General features: G+C 33.0%; 2 protein-coding genes across 2 annotated transcripts; both read right to left on the bottom strand.

Annotated features, from left to right (window-relative positions):
- LOC150076244 (protein ZBED8-like) lies at positions 1–408 on the bottom strand. Its single transcript, XM_090387295.1, has one exon. The coding sequence runs from the start codon at positions 406–408 to the stop codon at positions 1–3; it is 408 nt and encodes a 135-aa protein (XP_090243421.1).
- Positions 409–522: 114 nt separating this feature from the next.
- Positions 523–921, bottom strand: LOC150076243 (protein ZBED8-like). The gene has a single exon (XM_090387294.1). The coding sequence runs from the start codon at positions 919–921 to the stop codon at positions 523–525; it is 399 nt and encodes a 132-aa protein (XP_090243420.1).
- Between the last annotated feature and the right edge of the window lie 19,385 nt (positions 922–20,306).

Genomic DNA, 20,306 nt, shown 5'->3' with positions numbered 1-20,306 from the left:
TCAGCCAATAGAATGACTGATATTTTCATATATAACAATAAAATGTTCATCTTCAAAATGATTTGCAAGAAGGGATTGTTGATGCTTGAGGAATTTAAAAATTTCATCCCGAAGTTCCACTACACGTGCGAAAAGACAGCCATGACTTAGCCAAAGTAGCTCTGTGTGGTACAGTAAAACACTATGTTCTGCTCCAATCTCATCACAGAATGTTTGAAATGGCCAATGATTTAATGCACACCCACAAATAAAGTTGACTGTTTGCACAAATATTCCCATCACTTCTTTAAGTTTCTTTGGTAATGTTTTGGATGCCAAAGCTTGGCGATGTAGAACACAGTGTGTGATCAACACATGTGGAGCTTTTTCCTTGACCAGAGCAACAAATCCAGAGTTCTTGCCAATCATGGCAGGAGCTACATCTGTACAAATAGACCCAATCAAATCCCATGCTAACTCATGGCAATCAAAGAACAATTGGATCAACTTGAAGACATCAGCTGCTTTGGTTGTTGTTTCTAGTCAATCACACGATAAAAATTCTTCCTTGTTGTTCTTTTCATGAACATAGCGTACAGATATGAGCAATTGACTGTAGTTTGAAATGTCAGTTGATTCATTGAGCTGCATGCTGATTTTTGCAGGACTGTTTTTAATCTCGCTGACAACTTGAGTTATTATGTCCTCACTCATGTCTTTAATTCTTTGGCATACAGTGTCATTGGAGAAAGACACCTGACTCAATTGCTTCATGGTATCCTCTCCCAGCATGAATTTAGCCATCTCCAGCACACAAGGCTTTGCTAGACTTTCTCCGATTGTGTTGGGCTTCTTTTCTTTGGCAGTCATGTAGTAGGCTTCTAGAAGAGGTTTCTCAGGAGGAGAAAACCCATATGATGAAAGAGGTTCCTTTCTGATCATGACAAATTCTTTTCAACTTGAAAGCATCAGTAGAGGTTCCAACATGATTACTGTGCTTGGTTTCGAGATGTTCTTTCAATCCTGATGGCTTCAAATTTCCATTGCTCATTACCAAATTGCAAATCATGCATTGGGATCTTTCAGTTCCATTTTGTTCTGTCACACAGGTGAAGTGAAAACCAACATATTCATCATTCCACTTCTGTTTTTTGACAGACATTTCGCAACATTCTGTAAAAAAAATAATATAAAAAAAATTAAAACGCAAAATGGAAATTTAAATTTCAAATGAAAAATTATTTTGTACGAAGTAACAGTATCCGAAAAATATTATTTCAAATAGACACTCACTTGTAACAAAAAGAAATATGTACGTAAGAGCTGGATGGAGGGAGCAATCTAACTCCGACCACGCCAACGTATCAACTGGGAAGTGGGAAGATGTCCATGTTGAGTGATCTGATTGCTGATTGCTTAGTAGCCTTGCCGCCTCAATCCATATTGATAATGAAGATAGTTAATAATCTAACAACAATAGATCGCATCCCATACCCTTGGTTAAGAATCACTACTTTATAGGAAGGAAGGGTACACACACACAATATAAAGGATTCTATATATATTTTTTCTAACTATTAATATCTTCAGTTAGTATATAGAAATAAACATTGTTTTCTCTCTTCAAACATTTTTTTTTTTTTTTTTTTTTTTGGCATAACTACTGCTGGTAGTTGCTGTTACATCTATGTACCACTTTCATTTTCCACGCTGCTGTCATTTTTGAAATAAAATTTGCTTTTGAGGTATGACTACAAAAAGCCAGTGTACATAAAAGTATTTCTAAGACAGCAGTAAAAGTTTGAATAGAGGAACTTATTATTATATTTTTGAAGTGCAATAATCATCATCAATAAAATTTTGATTTGGTTCCTTTATTTTTATTTTTTAATTTTTTTTTTTTTTACTCTCTAGAATGGATCATTAACTTGGAAACATTTATGATTTTTTATGGTGCCTGTGATATCAAAAAATTTTTTTAAAAAATTGTTTTATTGATTAAATGTAAAGCATATTACTGATTTTTTTTTTTTTTTTTTGTTTGTTTGTTTGTTTGTCTGTTACAAATGATAATATATCCTTTGTGATAGACCAAACTATGTATATAGACTCCTATTTGATTCTGACATGGGATCATTATGTAAATTCATTGTGATTGGTCTACATGGAACAGTGTAGATGGAAAAATTTCGGTTGCTTTAACGTATTCCGAGCCATTTGCTATGTTTGTTTCCTTCTGAACCACTATATTATATTAAATAACTTTAATTGCTAACATAGACATCCTGCATGTGTAAATTAAAATTCTTATAAACAATAAATTTAAAAAAATAAAAAAATAAATTGTTATTTTATTTTATTATTTTTTTAAATCTGTAAATAATAATAAAAAAAAAAAGTGGTGTTGATTGAAATTTCTGTCCTGTGTTAAATCAATATTGTTGGCTCGTTTGCTAAATAAAAATAGTAAAGGTACCAAAAGGTTATAAAAATTTCCAAGTCTTACCTGTTTCTGTATATAACTGAATGTATAAACAAAATATGCAGTTTTGTATGCATATATTTGTAAAGCACATGGTGTTATAAATATTGTAACATTTATGCTTATTTTATTCTGGTAAGGTTTTTCCAAACAAGTATTACTTTTAATAATACATGTCCCTAAATTAAGTTTCTTTTTTTAACCCATATAAGTTAATCGAATCTTCAAGCTCTGGAAACTCATAAAGCTTTAATGCACAAGTACTGGAAATACATCTGTGTTTATACTCATAATAGCGAATAAGTTTCTCATAAAAGCATCAAATATATATATCATATTGTGAAGTAAATCACCACAACTTGCCTTTACTCCTGCCCTTCAAATAAACTATGTGAAGTGTACTGTTATATTTTTGTACTGAGTGTCATTACTAAGATGGCCACTTCAGGGCTTATTGTCCTAATTGAGTAATTAGGCACTGTCAGCGCAGAATCTGACAACCCAGTGATGCCTTGTTGCTCACTGATGGAGTCAGGGCTAAATTAAGGATGAAATAGTCCCCTTCCCTGGCCATATTTAAATTTGAGGCCCCTTTAATATATATATGTATATTACACACATACATACAAATATTACATAGGTTTTTATTTATATTGTGAATAATAAGTCCTTGATATAAAAATGTAAACTAAGAGGTCAAAAATGTTTTATGTTTTTGACTTGAAAAATAAAGTAATAATAAAAACAATTTTAATAGAAACTTATTTTTTTGTACAATAAAAAGGTAGAAGAATAAAATTTAAACACTTAAGTTAAGTTTAAGAATGCTTTTATATTACACGTTTTCTTGGTTTATTTTTATTATTATTAGAAATTTTTATCGGTACTTTAGAAAATATTTGCACTGAAAATGAGGCCATGGCTAGTTTGGCCATAGCGTTAACACGGCCCTGGATGGAGTAATAATCTCCAAAATGTGATCACTCTTAATAATGATATTCATTACAAATAAACAGCAGTGTACTCTATTTGTGGGAAGTGGAGTGAGGTGAGGCAAGTTATGATGATTTACTTCACAATATGAGATGTTAGTCTTTTATGGTTTGCTACATTAGCATAATGTAATAAAACTTGTGTGCAGAGTTAGTTTATTTTAGTTTCCATCCTGCTTCGCTTTCACATTCCAGTTATTTATTTTTATTTTTAGCTTACTGTTTAGAATACCACAACATTCACTCTGGTGTTTCTTTTTCTCATCACTTAAATTGAGTTGCTATCTGCTGCAAAATTTCCAAGCTGCTTTCAGAAAGCAAGGCAAAAGAGATTGCATCTCTCATTTTTATTAAAAATATAAAATGAAACGAAAAGCATATAATGCAAGTGTGTGGTACTACAAATGTACTACTTTTTTTTTTAATCAGTACAAAACTAATGAGAGCTAAGCAAATAGCATGTTGATACAAATATTTCCATCCAGTAATAGCCTGCAATCCAACTTTGTGTTTTCTGTTGAGTGCAAATTGCAGTTGATTCTCTCCCTCCCTGCCTTTTACTTACATAGTCCTATCTCCAAAAATGTTATGAGTTATCCACACTGGAAATAGACAGTCTGTAGAATTGGATTTATTTATACCCGTGTACAATGTGCTTGAAATCTTGTCAATTCTTATTGCCATTATGCAATAAAAAAAAAATCACTAATATTTGGAACCTAATTTGGGGACATCCTGTACATATAAGGTCTAATACAATTCTTAAATATTGAAAATAATAAAATATAAATAAGTATAAAAATTAAGAAAAGAAATCCATGTTTGTGGAACAAGGACTTGATTATTTATTAAGGGATATTTTATAATTAATGGAAGCGTCCAAGGAAAATATAGGCCATTATTTCTTATGTGCATTTTTGAGTTGTGTGTTTGTCTTATGTGTGTAGTTTATTTATGAAATACATTTTAGAGTGTGTTGAATATTTTAGATAGTATAGTGGATATATCATTTCATTCATATTTCTTGTGTAGTAGTTAGTATGTAAATTAAAAATGAACATAAAGAAGTTGTTTTGAAACCTATTTAGCTACCTTAAGTTTTGAACCATTTGCCTATTGGGAGAGGGTTAGGTAATTTTTTTTTCTACTTCAGAGTTCAATTTCAACTTTTAATTATCAGAATAAATTTACTGAAGTCATCAAAGCTATCAAATGTTGGTTTTTTTTTTTTTTTTTTTTTTTAGGAATTGGCATTAGGATGTCCTAAAAGGATTATGGATAGAAAAAAAGTTTTATAAATATTGGATATATATATATATTCTTACATTTGTACTCCCAAAGAAGTGAGATGTATTCACTTTAGACATGTGCTTTAGAGAAGTGGTTATTTAAATCATTTCTGATAACTGATTATTTATACTATAATTATGATAAATTAAAAAGTTGGCTTCAAGCACAAACCCATTAACTTTCATAGTGTGAGTTACTGACTACCACAAGAGGTATATGAAAATTTGGACTTGTACATAAAAAATATGCCTCCAAGTAAAATAGATACGTTTAAGGGAAGAGTTACTATAAATCTAAATGAGAAGTCATGGATGTAAAGATTTATATATTATATAAATATATATATGAAGTATTTAAAAGTTGTTGGCAAAAGTTTTGCCACCATGTGGAAGGCTGTGTTACCATAATTAAGAGCCCAAAACACTGGGAAAACCGTGTATTTACTTTGTTCATATTCCTGTACAGAAAGTCTGTAATATATGCTGAAGTTTATCACAGCAGAGGACTGTTTGTAGAAGTAAATTATTGTTGTACAGATATGTGTTCCTTATATATGCATGCTCCATGACGCCAACATGTAAAATTTTTGTCTATTCCAGCTATTTGTATTGCAGCGTTGGGTGTGGGAAAAATAATGGGTTATTTAATTCATAATATGTTGTGGCTCTACCCGCAGCCATAATAGTTTTATTATCTTTATAATGTAATTTTGCAGACAAGCACAAAGATCATTAGTTTTCATACGGTTTTTTATACTCATCCTTTTTGACCTATAGATTATTTATCCTTACATTTGAGTTGTGGTGTATATACCTGTTGCTAGGATTACTGCTGTTAGTTTGAAAGTTATTCAAAAATATAATTTAATGCAAGGATGAATATATATATATAATGTGAAAGAATACTAGTTACTTAAATTATTTTTTCTTTTTTACTCTCCTCCACCCTCACACACACACACACACACACACACACACACACACACACACACACACACACACACACACACACACACACACACACTTATTCTTTGGTTTGAAAATGTTTACTCTCAAAATATTTGATTCATTGACATCCTCTTAAGACATGAATTGACTTTTTTTATTATTGTTATTATTATCTGGAATTCTTTAAATTTAAAAAGAAAACGAAGGTATAACTTCCTGGAAATTACATAATATCACATATTGTGTTTGAATATGTTTGACTGGATGTTGATTCTCCCATTTGTAAGCAGTAAGTAGTATTTTGGTCTTTGTTTTAATCCTTGCCATATGTGGTCATTTTTCCCTAGACGTGTACTTAAGTTTTCTATTTGCAATTACAGAAATGTTTTAAAGTGTGTGTGTGTCTGTGCGCACCCATGTGTGCTTGCGTGTGTGTGTGTGTGTGTGTGCTTGCTTGCTTGCACGTGTGTTGAAAATTTTGCAGCTTGAAAAGCATTGTTAAGTTTCAGAACAAACCAAGTCACCAATTACTCTTGTATAGACACTTATGCAGAGTTGAGTTTCAAGCTTATTTGTGAATAGCCACTACTTATAACTGCTCATGATTACTGCTCAAAAATAGAGAAATTATGTTTTGTTGAAAATCAGTAATAATTATTTTGTACATTTTTTTCCTGTTACACAGGAAGAAGGAAGCACAATAGATTAAAAATTGATCTTTTTTTCTTCTTCTTCTTTAAGTCTTGTGATAGTTGGGCATTTGTATAATGGTGCCAGAAAATCAAGAGTGGTGAAGACATTAGTTTATTTCAAATGACTGTTATGTCTACAGTTTTTATAATGGTATGTAAGTAGCATTTTCTGAAATTTGAATCCTTCCAGGGTCCTAAAAAAGGCTGTTTATTGTTTTATAGCATGCATCATAAATGAAATTCTCATACAATTTATTTAAAAAAATAAAAAATAAAAAAAAGGAAAGAAAAGAATGTATGCATTACTTAGATTTTACCAGGACATGAATGTCAGTCACTCATTTGATGTTATTTTTATAAACTAAAAGATTTTCTTAAAAATATAATAATCAAATTTAATTACATGTGTTCTTTATAAGGCACCTAAAATTTCATGATCGAATGGAGGTTCAGTTGAAATTACTCTAGTTATTATAGTTAAGTTGAGTTACTGTAATTGGATTTCAGTTACTCTAATTATCCCTTTATAATTTCCTATATTTTCTCTAAACTGTTACTATAGAATTTCATTTGTAATTTATACTAACATGTGTGTAACAGTTCTTATTATGTATGTACAATATATGAAAGGAAATGAACTTTCATTTTATTTAATTCTTAAGGGTATCCTTCTTATTTGAACTAGATTCATCAAAAATCTGAAGCCTTGTTAAGTACTCAATGCACCAGTTTTATGGAGTTTAAATTATGTAATATAATATCATACCCATTGGAGATAACCACAGTTTTGTATTCACCTTTATCATGGTTCTTCATTTTACCTGACTTTTTCCAATATTATCTTTGATGCTCATTGAAATCGTCATTTGTATTATATCATATCCACTTAGAATGCTGTGGCTGCAGTTATTCATGATTTCAAGATCCTTACTTTGCATTTTGCTTCTGTTATTTTGGAAAGCTTGCTCAAATCTTAATCATTCCTTTTAAGAGTTTAATACGGTAGGAAAGGAATAATAAGAATATTTAAACATTCTGTACTGACAGTTTGTATCAACAAAAAAAAAACTAAGCTCAAGGTTGTATGTCATGAATTTCAAGCCTGTTTTAAAATAGAATTTTATGTTGAACACTTTTTTTAATGAATTATTGGATTATTTATAGCTTCATTTGTTGGCTCAAATAGGAAATTTGATCTTTGTAGACTTTACTGTGCTGCATCCTGACACAGGTGCATGATTTTTAAAACTGATGAACATGTATGTAAGAAAGGTTCTGCATTACATGATATTTAACTCTAGTAGGCACACTGAATGAATTTACATGAACAGGCACCTAACATGCTTTATTCTTTATAAAAAATTGACAAAAAAGTAGTTTAGATGTAAAGAGGACAAATCCAAAATTGTACAGAGCGGACACATGGTGCATTTTTGTTCACATTGTGGGGTTTTTTTTTTTTTTTGATATGCTAATTTTACTTTTGTTCACAAGCACTCAGCACATACAGTATGGCAGTGTTAAAACATGCTTGACTAATTGTCCTGCAGCCTTATTTATCCAATTCTAACACAATCAGTAACACGCATTAAAGTAAAATCATACTGAAGGAATACCAAAATTAACATTGATTAATAACACTATTATTAACTGTCCTGCTGGACAGTTAATAATAGTGTTTCCATTATCATTGTGGCAATATATAAAAAAATTGACATTAAAAGTTGCAAAATGATATAAAAAATGTATTATTTTAAAATTATATGTACAATATGTATGTATCATGAATGAAAGAAATGGTGCTGAATAATCCTTAATTCTGAGTGATATTTTCTTGACTTAGGAACAATTCAGAATTGGTACTCTGATGAAGTAGGGAAATAAAAATTATATGTAAATTTTTATTTTCCACATAATTCAACCTTTCTTGGCCATTTATGTCCTGCAAAAGCTTAAAGATGTGACTCAGTGATATTTGTTAGAATTTATTTAATTTAAAATTTAATTTTGTATTTTAATCCCTTTCAAAAAAGTAATTAGCCAAAACATTTTAATTTATAATTCACCCAACTCAGATTTGTAAATGTGAGTTAGCATTTGGTGTTAAACAGTATATTAAAGTCTAAAAATATTTATGTATATTATATGAGAAATTCATCCTCCCTCCTTTGAATCTAAGCAACAGCAGTGTGATCACATGTTATAATTTGTTGGAATCAATTCCCCTTAGCATCCCCCCTACCTTCCCTCTTTTCATTCTGAGTATGTTGCAATGAACTAGAACAGTAGCCCTATTGAGTAAGTCCTGATAGATGTGCTAAACTGCTAAGAGAAATTTGTCGTGGAAAATTTATTTTAAATTTTTATTATTATTTTTTTATGGTCATATGATTTCATATAAAATAATTGGAATACACATAACATCATTTAAATGTATGATATTTGCCATTAATTCTAAAGAAAAAGCATTTTTTACCTTTTACTCCACTTTTTTTTTTTTTTTTTTTTAATCTGTATTTTCTGAATTCTTACATAGCTGCTCATTTCTTGTAACCTCCTAACTTCTTCAATTTGATACATTTGTTTTCTTAATTATATTGTCAGAGTTAATTAAGAAGGTATTCCCAAAAAAAAAAAAAAAAAAAAAAAATTTTTTTTTAGTACTAAAGAGCCAGCTTAGTTTAGTAGTTTTCAACTACTAATTTCAGCTGCCAAATAGCTAGCGTAGTTGCCTTGCATACTTCTATTAATTAGAAAATTCCATTAGCACATTGGTTGATCTGCTGATCCTTAATTTTCGGCATAATTAAAAAACTTATTAAAATTACATGCTTTAGTCTAATATATCTAATTATCTAATATTTCTTCTCCCTCTTCAAATCAAGGTTCACTTTTAAGTCACCAATAAGAAACAACAAGAATCTTGGACCTCATAAATGTATGAGTTGAGTAGGAAATAGCTAGTCAGTATTCCTTCAGTGTGATCAGATTCCCCTCAGCATCCCTTGCATTTATTTTTTTATGTACATTCTTTTTAAGAAGTTTGAATCAAGTATTTACTCTGGATAAATAACCTTTTCTTCATCCTTGCTTCTGATTTTATCCTTTCATCCTAGCCATATATAGTCATTTATTTATTTAATTTTCTCTGACAGAATTCTCCATAATCTGCTTTATACATGCCACTCACATTCCTTTACTACTAAAGTTATAATTATGGTAATAAAATTGATATACTGGTCATTGAACAAAATATTAGCCATTGTGATAAATGTGAGATTTTTTTAATCCTGTTTAACAAAATGACATAAAGTTATGTCTACACTTTACCAGAAGTAAGCTCAATCCCCCCCCACCACCACCACACACACACACACACACACACACACTTAATCAGTGAATATGAAACATTAAAAGTCTAGATCTAAGACATTTGGATACTTTATGCATAATCTTTTAAACCCCAAGTGTCATTAAGCTTAAATATTTATACATAGAAACAATTTCATTATCACACATTGTGATTTATTATTGAAAATGTTTTTTTTTTTTTATTTTATGTTATATGATTTACTGCTTAATTAAATTTGGTACTAAAATATATTCTGCTAAATTAATATAGTAGAACTTTGGTATTACACATTATATATCCTAAATGTGAAAGGCAGTGCAACTTTTAGTCTAAGTGCACAGCATTTCTTAATTAAGGTCAATGTATGGTCATAGATTATATACAGTGGAAGGTTGTATTCTTAAGTATAAGCACATGAATTAATACTAGACTAACAAACTAGATGGTATCAACTTATTTTGGTATCTAATTCTTTGTAGGTATTTTTTAAATACCTCTGAAAGAATTTGACAGATCTAAAATGTGAATAAGTATAAAAAAAAATAAATCATTATTTATAGAAAATGAGGCTGTTTATTCAGCATAATTCTATTGACTGTAGGATTGTAAAATTTAAGGAAACTTTGTTGATGCATAATTTCTAATCACTTAATTTTTTGGAGGAGGGGCAGCTTTTGGCAACTATTTATTACTGTTCTTATGACAATCTCTGATCAGTATAAATTTGTTCTAATATTCCTTTTTTCTAATTTTGGTACTTTAACCTTTCATTTGTGAGCATTAGTTATCATGACACAACAGTGTTGCACTTTGTTTAGTCCTTTATTTCTCTGTTTCTTTCAGTCTCGATTGGTAAGGAAATCTGTTTTCCTGGGTTTAACATTTCAAGTTTTCTTTATGTAACGTAGCTTTGTATGTTTTGTTATTATATATTTATAAAATTATAAAATATTTATTTTATTATAAAGCTCATGCTGTATGAAAATCTAGTGGCTATTTAGAAGGGAGGAATCAACTTGAAAATGTCTTCTGTGATAGTGAAGAATGACTGACGTTACAGTATATGCCATCAGTAAAATTATAGATAAAAGCCTTATTCTAGTTCATATAACTTTTTATCGTAACTCTTTATTTGATGTGATGAAAAGTTGGTATTGTAACATATCAGTATTTGTTTTGAAGGGTTTGTTTCACATTTGTGACTAAGAGAAGTGGAGAATTTTTGCAGCATATGAAGACGTTTTGATTTACTATGCCACCAAAATACAAGTGTGGACAGATTATGCAATTCATTGTGTGTATGCATGTGTGTGTGTTATTTGGTTTTAACTCTTGCTGACACCCAATTTCATATCCACATTTCTTGAATGTCATACAGTCACTGTGATGTTTGTAAAGTTTACAAGAAAGATTCTTTTGAGAATGGTTCATAATATCATTCTGTGAAAACAAATTAATGTTTTTATAAACAGTTTTTTAAACCTCACTATATTTGATATAACTGAAAGAACATGTGATTACATAATAGCTGTATATATTTTTATTTGCTGAAAATATTGGACTTAGTGAAGTTTATTAGCCTTAGACCATCACTGTGTGTCAAATGAAAAGACAGATCATGCTACTTAAAGAATTTTCATCGTACTTTTCAAACTATATGCCATTATTTTATATAAAATTATTTTAGATAAATTAATTTGCAGATACTTGTTTGAAATTCATGCAATTTTGTTACTTAGTTTGGTTTCTTTTACGAGTTTAATGAAGGGGGCTGTCATATTTTTTTGTGCATATACACACTCTCTCTCTCTCTCTCCATATATAATACATAACATGCACATTTTATATTTTTGAAAATTAAAGGAGGGGTAGCTAGTAATTAGTGTTTCTCTTTTGTTATTTCAAAAATCCACTTTGGGTTTTTTTTTTTTTTTTTTATTATTATTATTATTATTTCCCACTTTGGAAATCATAAGAAAGTTAGTTATTAAATATTATTATAAATGTTTAGGGAAGAATTTTTTAAATATTGATTGCTTTTGAATATGGAAGCTGTTCAAATATAAGTTATTTGTCTTATAAGTTCACTCATTGTATATAGAAACAAAAAAAAAAAAAAAAAAGGCATTTTTCTAGACCATTAATTATTCAAATATGCACAAGCATTATTTCTGTTTGTTCTTTGGATGAAAAAGATCTCATATTAGATCATTTTTAACCAACTTCATCAAATGAACTTACTCTGTAGTATAAACCACTTATGGTAAGGATGTAACACAGAAACAAGATGCCTTAAGCCCTAATCCCCCATGTAAAATGTTGGAATAGAAGCAGTAAGAATAATTGTCGCCTGTTTTGTTTGATGGGCCAGATGCCTTGTTCCTATTTGTCCACAACTCTTTTTCTGCACTGTATACGTTTTGAAGCGCCAAACCAACTGTAGCTAGTTGCTGTTTGGCTCCTGACAGTTGTGTTTAGCAGATGTTAGGAACAGATAACACATTCTTGGCATTTAGATTGTTGGTACTATGACATTTTGTACATATATATTATGTATATAATAAAGCCTATTTATCTATGTTTGTGTATATGCTTTTTTAATTACTGACTTTTCTGTTACAAATTACAGGTACATGTTGTGATGTTTGATTAGGGTTTTATTATTTTTACCCCATCCCTTTCCTCTTTTGATCCATGACAGTCTGTACTTTAGAAAAAGAAACGGTCATTGTCCTTTTCCTCTAAGAGAATCATTTTCTGCTCTTTCAAACTTTATATCAGTTTCAGAGAAATGCTAACTAATGAGCAGTAAATGAGAAACTCCTGTATGACAAATACTTTTTTAGTTTGGGGAAAGAGGTATCAGGCATTCGGAATTGTGAAGCTGCACCTGCCAATAAAACACTGGTGGTAAATTTTAATAATTGCAGTTTTAACATTTGTTATAATATACTGTGTCTCTGTATGTGTAGGGAAATAACTGCATAATAAAGATGCTAACTCTTTATCATTAACTGGTGACAAATGTGCCTGAAAAACATTTCCATTCTCTTTCAGCAAACAGCCAAATTTCTGTCCAAGATTCTGTGCACATTCCTTTGAGGATTCCTTTAGTTTATTTTATTCCATTCACTTCTTTTAAAAAGGATTTTAATTTACCTCACCTTTGAACAGATTAAACTTGAATAACAAACGGTTTTGCAAAAACTTTAATTGGCATTATAATGGTAGACTTTTATGATGGTATAACACCTTATCAGTCTCAGTTAGTAGATAACTTGAATATACATAAACTAGATGTTGCATATTACAAGGAATTTACTAATTTGGTCAACTGATTTAAATTTAGAAACTCATGATTATTTCTGTCTCAGTCTACACCAAAGACCAAATAAAGCAGATTAAACTGAATAAACTTAGATGCTTGTGGTAAAGTTGCCTTCAATTTTGGATCAAAGCAGAGAGTCCTTGTGAATTTAGCTTACCACATTGTTGGATAAGTGCTCAGTCTAGATATAATTATGGTTCACATCATCCTCTAGCAAAAAGGGGGAGCTCAGTTCAGGCACTTCTAGTTGACTGGCACAGGAGTAACTCAAATCTTGCTCAGTCCCTGTTCTGATCACAATAGTAAGTCTTGCTGATCTTCCAAGATTGGTAGGAGCTGGGCCTGCTGATGTCATCAGGCTGGAACATCCATTGATAGTTGGTTCTCTCATCCCCATCCTGCTTGGTCTAGTAGGGTCAGAATTTGTTGACTGAGTTTGGTCCTTTCAGCAGCCTGTATTGAATACTGAAGAATAATAGGGTTGGGGGAACTATTTCCCCCTCTGTTGGATAGATATCCATGAGCTGAAAGAAGAGTTCCGGTCTGGTGCTGTTGTCCCCTACCCATCTTAAGTAACTTACTACCAAATAATGACATTTAAATCTAGTGACAACAACAGGCCCAACCTCTTCTGGTCTTGGATGATCACTGAGACTCACTGGAGCTTTTTTGTGTGTGTGCATGTATACTTCAGTTTTTTTTTCTTCTAGGCTATTTTCCATCTGTAGCTGGAGTGTGCAGTTGTCTTAGTTTGAACCTGATCTCTGATGAAAGGCAAAATCACTCTTCCCCGGTCCCTTTTATGGTGTCATTTTAATGCTTTAACCTTACAAAAGTTTGATATAACTGCCCTATATAGTGCTTCCCACACTTTCATTCTGCATGACATGCTGGTCTGTCATGGATGGGGAGGGTGGGGTGGCTGCTAAGTATGACATGCATCTCCTATATCCCCCCCCCCCCGGTTATAGCTTCCTTTATCCTTGAGTGGATTTGGAAAAAAAAAATTGTGGTGGGATTTCTCTAGAGTATCCCCACATCAATCAATGACATGTGTTTTGAGGTTATAATGGGCATCATGGCAAGATCCACTCTTCTTACATTTCAAGGGTGCAGCTCTAAAATGGCATTTGCAGGCCAGCCACTAGATCCACTGGACCAAACTCATTGGTAACTCTCTAGAAGACATCCGGATCAGTTAGTGTGTATACAGGAGCATTGTCGAGGCCACATGTCAAAGAGCTGGGTATATTACCGTGTGTATGTCATATCCTAAAATTTCTTTACTTCACACACATCCTCACTTTTTTACTACTGAATGATAAATAGTCAAACTAATAAAAAAAACATCTGTGAAAAGATCAAAACCACCCAAACAAGTCTCATCCATTCCACAATGTGTTCTCAGTTCGAATCTCGAATATTTCCACTTTTTCTGAAAGAATCCCAATTATTAGTTGATTCAACTACCACTCATCTCATTTGTCCTAATTATTCACTATGCAATTCCTTTAGCTTCAGGCCCTCGTGGGTAGCAGAGTTGGTAGAATCGCCATCCTCCCCAGAACAAGTGGAAAAGACCTGAGTTAGTCTCGTCAATGATGGGAGAAATTTTTTAACGGGCCTTTTTCACAATGTGGCTGAATTGGTTGGTCTCAGGTAAGGGTGGCATGGTTTTCTCCCAGAACTCGGGTTTTTTATCCAGCAAGCTGAAAAACAACCACAGAGTGCAATTTACAGATAGTACACACAGAGCAATATGGCCTTAGTTGCTGATGTCCCTAAAAAACCCTACTACTACTTTAGCTTCAGAGGTGATACTTATACATATATTCTCTGCAGAGACTAATTTGGATTCTAATCTTTTTGATCATTTGCTTAAAATCTCTATCCCTTTCTGTCAAATTCATCTGTTGCCTCTATTGATCTCATTCCGCTCATGGCTTGGAACCCTCTGACTTCCTTTTTTTGAAATGACTTTCATAACAGCGAAATAATTTTACTTGGTGATTTTAATGTTCACCACATCTGGCTTCCGTTATGCACCTAGCTGGTTGGAATGCTGAAGCTTTTGCAATTACCAATGACCTCACTTAAGATTATTCATTTACTTACCAGACAATCCCAACCACACAGCCAACATTCTTGATCTTTTTTCCTCATGAACAACCATTCCAAGTACATGGTTAAGATGAACAGTCCTCTAGACAACCCTTGTGAGGCTCCAGTTCACAAGATATGGAGCTTTTCTTTTGTGGCCATTCTCAACTTGTGTTGTTTGGCATTGCAAAATGGGACGATCTGCGAGATTTCTATTCTTTCCTTGGATTACCGTTTTAAATCTGATATCGATGTTTGCCCAGATCGTTTCCGTGAAATTTCTTGTAGGGTTTGAACCCTTTATTCCAAACACCATTTTCATTTATCTAAACCTTAGTTTTCCAATAAATGTGCTAAGGCTGTTCAGGATAATGTTGCATATTGAAATTGGCTTGCATCCAAATCCCCAGCTTCATTTTGTGCCCACACCAGAGCTTTCAACAATTGAAAAGCAGTTAGTCCAAACTAGATTTTTAACAGTAACGGACTTCTTGTCCAAGTGGTAGTTGAGCATTCTGGTGTCATGTCAAAACTATTGTCTGTAACTTTTGCCCACCTCTGTTTAAACCTGATGGATCTGTGGCCACCTCAGCTAAAGATGAAGCCAACCTGCTAGTGTTTTACTTTTCTTCTAACTCCTGGTCAGTGAACTTGGTAAGCCACTTACCACTCCAAGTTCACTACATTCAGTGCCTCCTGTGGTCATTGTCAAAGATGTCAGAAGAATTTTGAACTGCATGTCAAGAAAGCACCAGGTCCTGATGGTATTTCTCCAGTTTTTCTCAAAACATGTTCATGATTTTACTCCTATTGTGTCTCATTTTTATACTTAATAATTCCACTGGTGTTTTTCGTTCTGCTTGGAAATTTGCTCATATCTGCCAGTTCTTGAAACGAGTTGCAAAACGAGTCCCAATTATTGTCCCATTTGACTGCACTTTCTAAAGAGGAAAAAAAAAAAAAAAAAGCATTGACTGCGAACTCCTAAACTAGAAATTCTGAAATTCATATTTTGTCAGCCTTCATTGGATTTTCGCAGCAACAAGCTGTTTTCCCGACAACAAGATTGCGTGTTGACTATTGGATCAACTTCAGTACACCTGAGAGACAGATGGGGTTGCCATTGTTATAGGGTTTTAGGAGCATCGGCAACTAAGGCCATGTTGCTCCGTGTATATTGTTTGTAAAGTGTTTTGGGGTCGATTTTCTGTTTGCTGGATAAAAAACCATGCTCCCCTTGCCTGAGACTGACTAACTCAGCCGTGTTGTGAAGGCCCGTAAAAATTCCTCATGTCATCGATGGGACTCTGACTTTTCCACCTAGTGTGGAAAGGACGGCAATTGTACAAACTGTGCTGCCCATGAGGGCAAGTTACTGAAAGAGCACTCCATTTCATAAAAAGGGTAGGTATATGTGAATCGGTAAATAAGCCCAGTGGTGCCACCTCAGTTTTTGTCAACTGAGGCGATGCAATTTAAAAAACGCAGTAAAGTATAATTACAATGTTTCTCAAATTTTTAGAACAGGGTCCTGTTGTTAAGGCATCTGGGGGGGGGCACTAGCTGAGTGACACCACAAGGTAAGACTGTCATTTAGTTGTATGTGTTGGAGAGCAGGAATAGTATGACCTATGAAATTTCAAATTACTGATGGAAATTACATCAGTGCCCAGCAATATGTGAAAGCAGTGCCTATGTACAATAAAAATAGCGGTGAAATCACAATTTATCCGTAATAAAACTACAAAAGTAGTATGAATAGCATCGATTTAATTGTATCTCATATTGTGAATATTCTTTCACGAGTTACCATCTATTGCACTACGAATAAGTAAGGCTTCACTAATAGAGAAGACTTGTTAATTATTTCAGGGATACAACCACCCAGACGGCACCATTTTAAGACTAATTGGCCTACAGTCGGTGCGCGAGTAGTATTATTGTGGAATTATACTTCACATTGTTGGCATGATTGCAACACTGGTACCTACCCTTTTCCCGCAGCAAAACAGGCAAATCGACCATAGAACACACGCAATTTATGGATATGACAGATGAATTTAATTAATCGGGTGGCCTAAAAATAGTTCGGGGTTTTATTTTGTGGTACCTACCCGCCCACTGGATGATAGGCCAACTAGTCTTGAAACAGTGCCGTCTGGTGGTATCCCTTGCGTAACAATAGTCTATTGGTGAAGCGTTACTTATTCGAAGTAGTGCAATACATGATAACTCATTGTGAAGGAATAGTCAATATGAGATACAATTAAATCGATGCAATTCATACTACTTTTGTAGTTTTATTACCGATAAATTATGATTTCACTGCTATTTTTATTGTGTATTACCAATCCGTAACATATTACGCCTTGTAGTGTTTAGTTTATCAGTAATGCCTATATACAGATATCGATACCAAATATGTGTTCGAACCTACTAAAGGAGTCATCTTCCTTCACGGCAGCATTCATCTGCATATAGTGAACTCCCAAATCAAGAATAGTTATATCGAATGCTATGAAAAATGTTAGAACTACCTCCCTTACAGCTCAGATCTATTTTCCCTTGTGATTTATATATTTTTTGCACTCGTAATAAAGAAAAAAAAAACTGAAGTGATGCTGATTCCAGTCGGACTGTAGTGTGCAATGCCTGTTTGCGATTTCTTTCATCAGCAGTCTTTCATGAATTTTACAAGAATGATATCCTGGACGTGGCGAAACAACGAGACTGGAATTAAATTTTGACAAAATTCTAATCAAATAAGATTGGAATTCATTTGCATTTCAGATCTGCAGAACAAATAGGAGGGGGTTCAAAAATATTTGTATTCAGCCAGAAGTAATTGTGATAAAAAGATGAATTATATTTTTATTTAATACCTTGAAATCTTTATAGCAACCACACAAATTTTGGTTTTGAATATGACAATTCTTTTTCTTTGCAGCGCTGAATGAAGTGAAGTGTCAATGGATAAAGTGGAATACAGATCAGTGAGTCGGTTCCTCTTTCTGCAAGGGAAAACGATCAACGAAGAAATGGTCGCTGTTTATGGAGAAGATTAGGTTGCACATTGTTCTTGTACATTGGCATAGACAATTCAAATGTGGAAGAACCTCAGTGCATGATGAAGAAATCCCAGGATGCTCAGCAACTGCTGAAACAGTTGCTGAGTGTTGCAAAAATTGAGGCATTAATTCTGGAAGATCGCCATATTAGCATAAAAGAACTAACTTCAGAGCTTCAAATTAGTGCAGGATCTGTGGAGTACATCATCTATCAACAATTACATACAGTATGTGTCTGCTAGTTGGGTTTCCCAGACTTGTGACACGTTAACAGACGAAGGAAAGGGCACACTGTGCACATGAAATGTCGACGTGCCAGGAAAAGCAAGAGGAGTTTTTGTTTTTTTTTCCCCGTGCTAGTTATCATGGATGACACTGGGATCCATCATCACTATGATCTGAAACTAAACAAATATCAGAATAATGGAAGCATGCAGAACCACCACCCTCAAAAATGGCAAAGGTGCAACCAAGTGCTAGTAGGGTGATGCTGTCAGTTTTTTGGGATCAGCATGGTGTAATACTAACAGATTACCTTAAAAAGGGCTGTACTGCAACGGAGAAGTATTATTCCAACCTCTTCAAAGCTACGTGCTGCTATAAAAGAAAAAATACGGGCAAGGCTGTCAAAAGGTGTGCCTGCTCCACGATAATGCCCCTGCACATTCCTCGCATGCTGCAGTGAGGTGTGCCCACAAATGTGGGTTTAAAATATTGCCGCATCCTGCTTATTCCTCCGACTTTACACCCTCGAATTTTTTCCTCTTTCCTGGCCTAAATTCCCTTTTTTTTTTTTTTATTTTTGTGGAAAACACTTTGCTGCTGATGAGGTGATTTCTTCTGCCTAGTCGTAGTTTGAAGGAGAGTAAGAGAACGTCTACAAAACTGGGTTGCGGAAGTGTATTGAGAAATGGCAAAAATGTAATTTTGTCGGGTGACTGTGTTGAAAAATTGTAATGCATGGTGTTTGTTTCAACTTTCTAACACAACCAGTGTTGAATCTAGAGCGTTTGCACGGGGGGGGGAAGAATGTAAACTTCCGGGGGTATATGTAGTATATTTTTTATTATTATTTAATATTTGCAACATGTGTATATGTTACAAACAAATCTGTATATTTATGCATAAATATAAATATACAGATTATGCGTATTTATAAATGTTATAAGAGAATATGAGAAAACAAAATAGGAAACAAAAGGAAATATTTAACATCTAAATCTAACCGTTCACAAAAACCACATTACTGACAATCACAGTTTAATAATATAAAAATCACCGATTATATATATATATATATATACAAATTATAATCAAACATGCAAGTACTGTATTGTAATAATCTTCTTCCTTGCTTTTTCTTTTCATGTGTATCAATCACTTAATTTATTAATTTTTCAGATAACTCATTCGGGCCCCTCTAAACTTATCTTCATGCAATCTTTCAATATTACAGGACAGATGCATATCAGTGGCGGCTCGTGACTCTGATGTATGGGGGTGCTGCTTCTTAAAGTTGCATTAAATTTCCTTGGTTATAAGACATGTAACATAGATGGTAATAATAATAATCAGGTTAAAAATACTACAAAACATTAACTGGACATTTACCATAAACAGACTTGGGTAATCTAGAAATTATATTTAAAAATAAAATCCATTCTTCGCTTTTTGTATGTTGAAAATAGATTAACTTTTTCATTCAAGTTTGGTGCACTGTTCAAATCGGCACTGCTCGCTCCGCAGTTCCTTTGACTCGTTTTATCACCTAAAATTGCGTATTGGGAACCTGCCAACTAAGCATTGACTCAACCACTGGGGCCTAAATGTGAACTGCGTAGCGCACAATTCCACCTATGTTTGAACTTCAAAGTGGAAAACGATCTCGTGTTTTTATTCGTTTATTATTGAAATGATTATTGGAAATAGAGGATGAGTATACTATATGCAGGACCTGTTAGTAAAAATATTCATTGCGTTCTTCACAAAATTTCATATAATTCCGTTGACTGTATATTTAGATTTAAAAAGCTGGGAGTGCTACAGTTCCAACGAGCCGCCCCTGATGCATATATA

The sequence above is a fragment of the Mastigoproctus giganteus genome, chromosome 13 (genome assembly GCF_048544385.1).
Source record: "Mastigoproctus giganteus isolate SK-2022 chromosome 13, ASM4854438v1, whole genome shotgun sequence".
NCBI classification, from domain to species: Eukaryota; Metazoa; Arthropoda; class Arachnida; order Uropygi; family Thelyphonidae; genus Mastigoproctus; species Mastigoproctus giganteus.
The sequence above is the reverse complement of the archived record's forward strand: the minus strand, read 5'-3'. Positions and strand labels throughout refer to the sequence as shown.

What these genes read in the sequence shown, in the direction of transcription:
- LOC150076244 (XM_090387295.1), bottom strand. Translation starts at nt 408, where the DNA reads ATGATTGGCAAGAACTCTGGATTTGTTGCTCTGGTCAAGGAAAAAGCT.
- LOC150076243 (XM_090387294.1), bottom strand. Translation starts at nt 921, where the DNA reads ATGATCAGAAAGGAACCTCTTTCATCATATGGGTTTTCTCCTCCTGAG.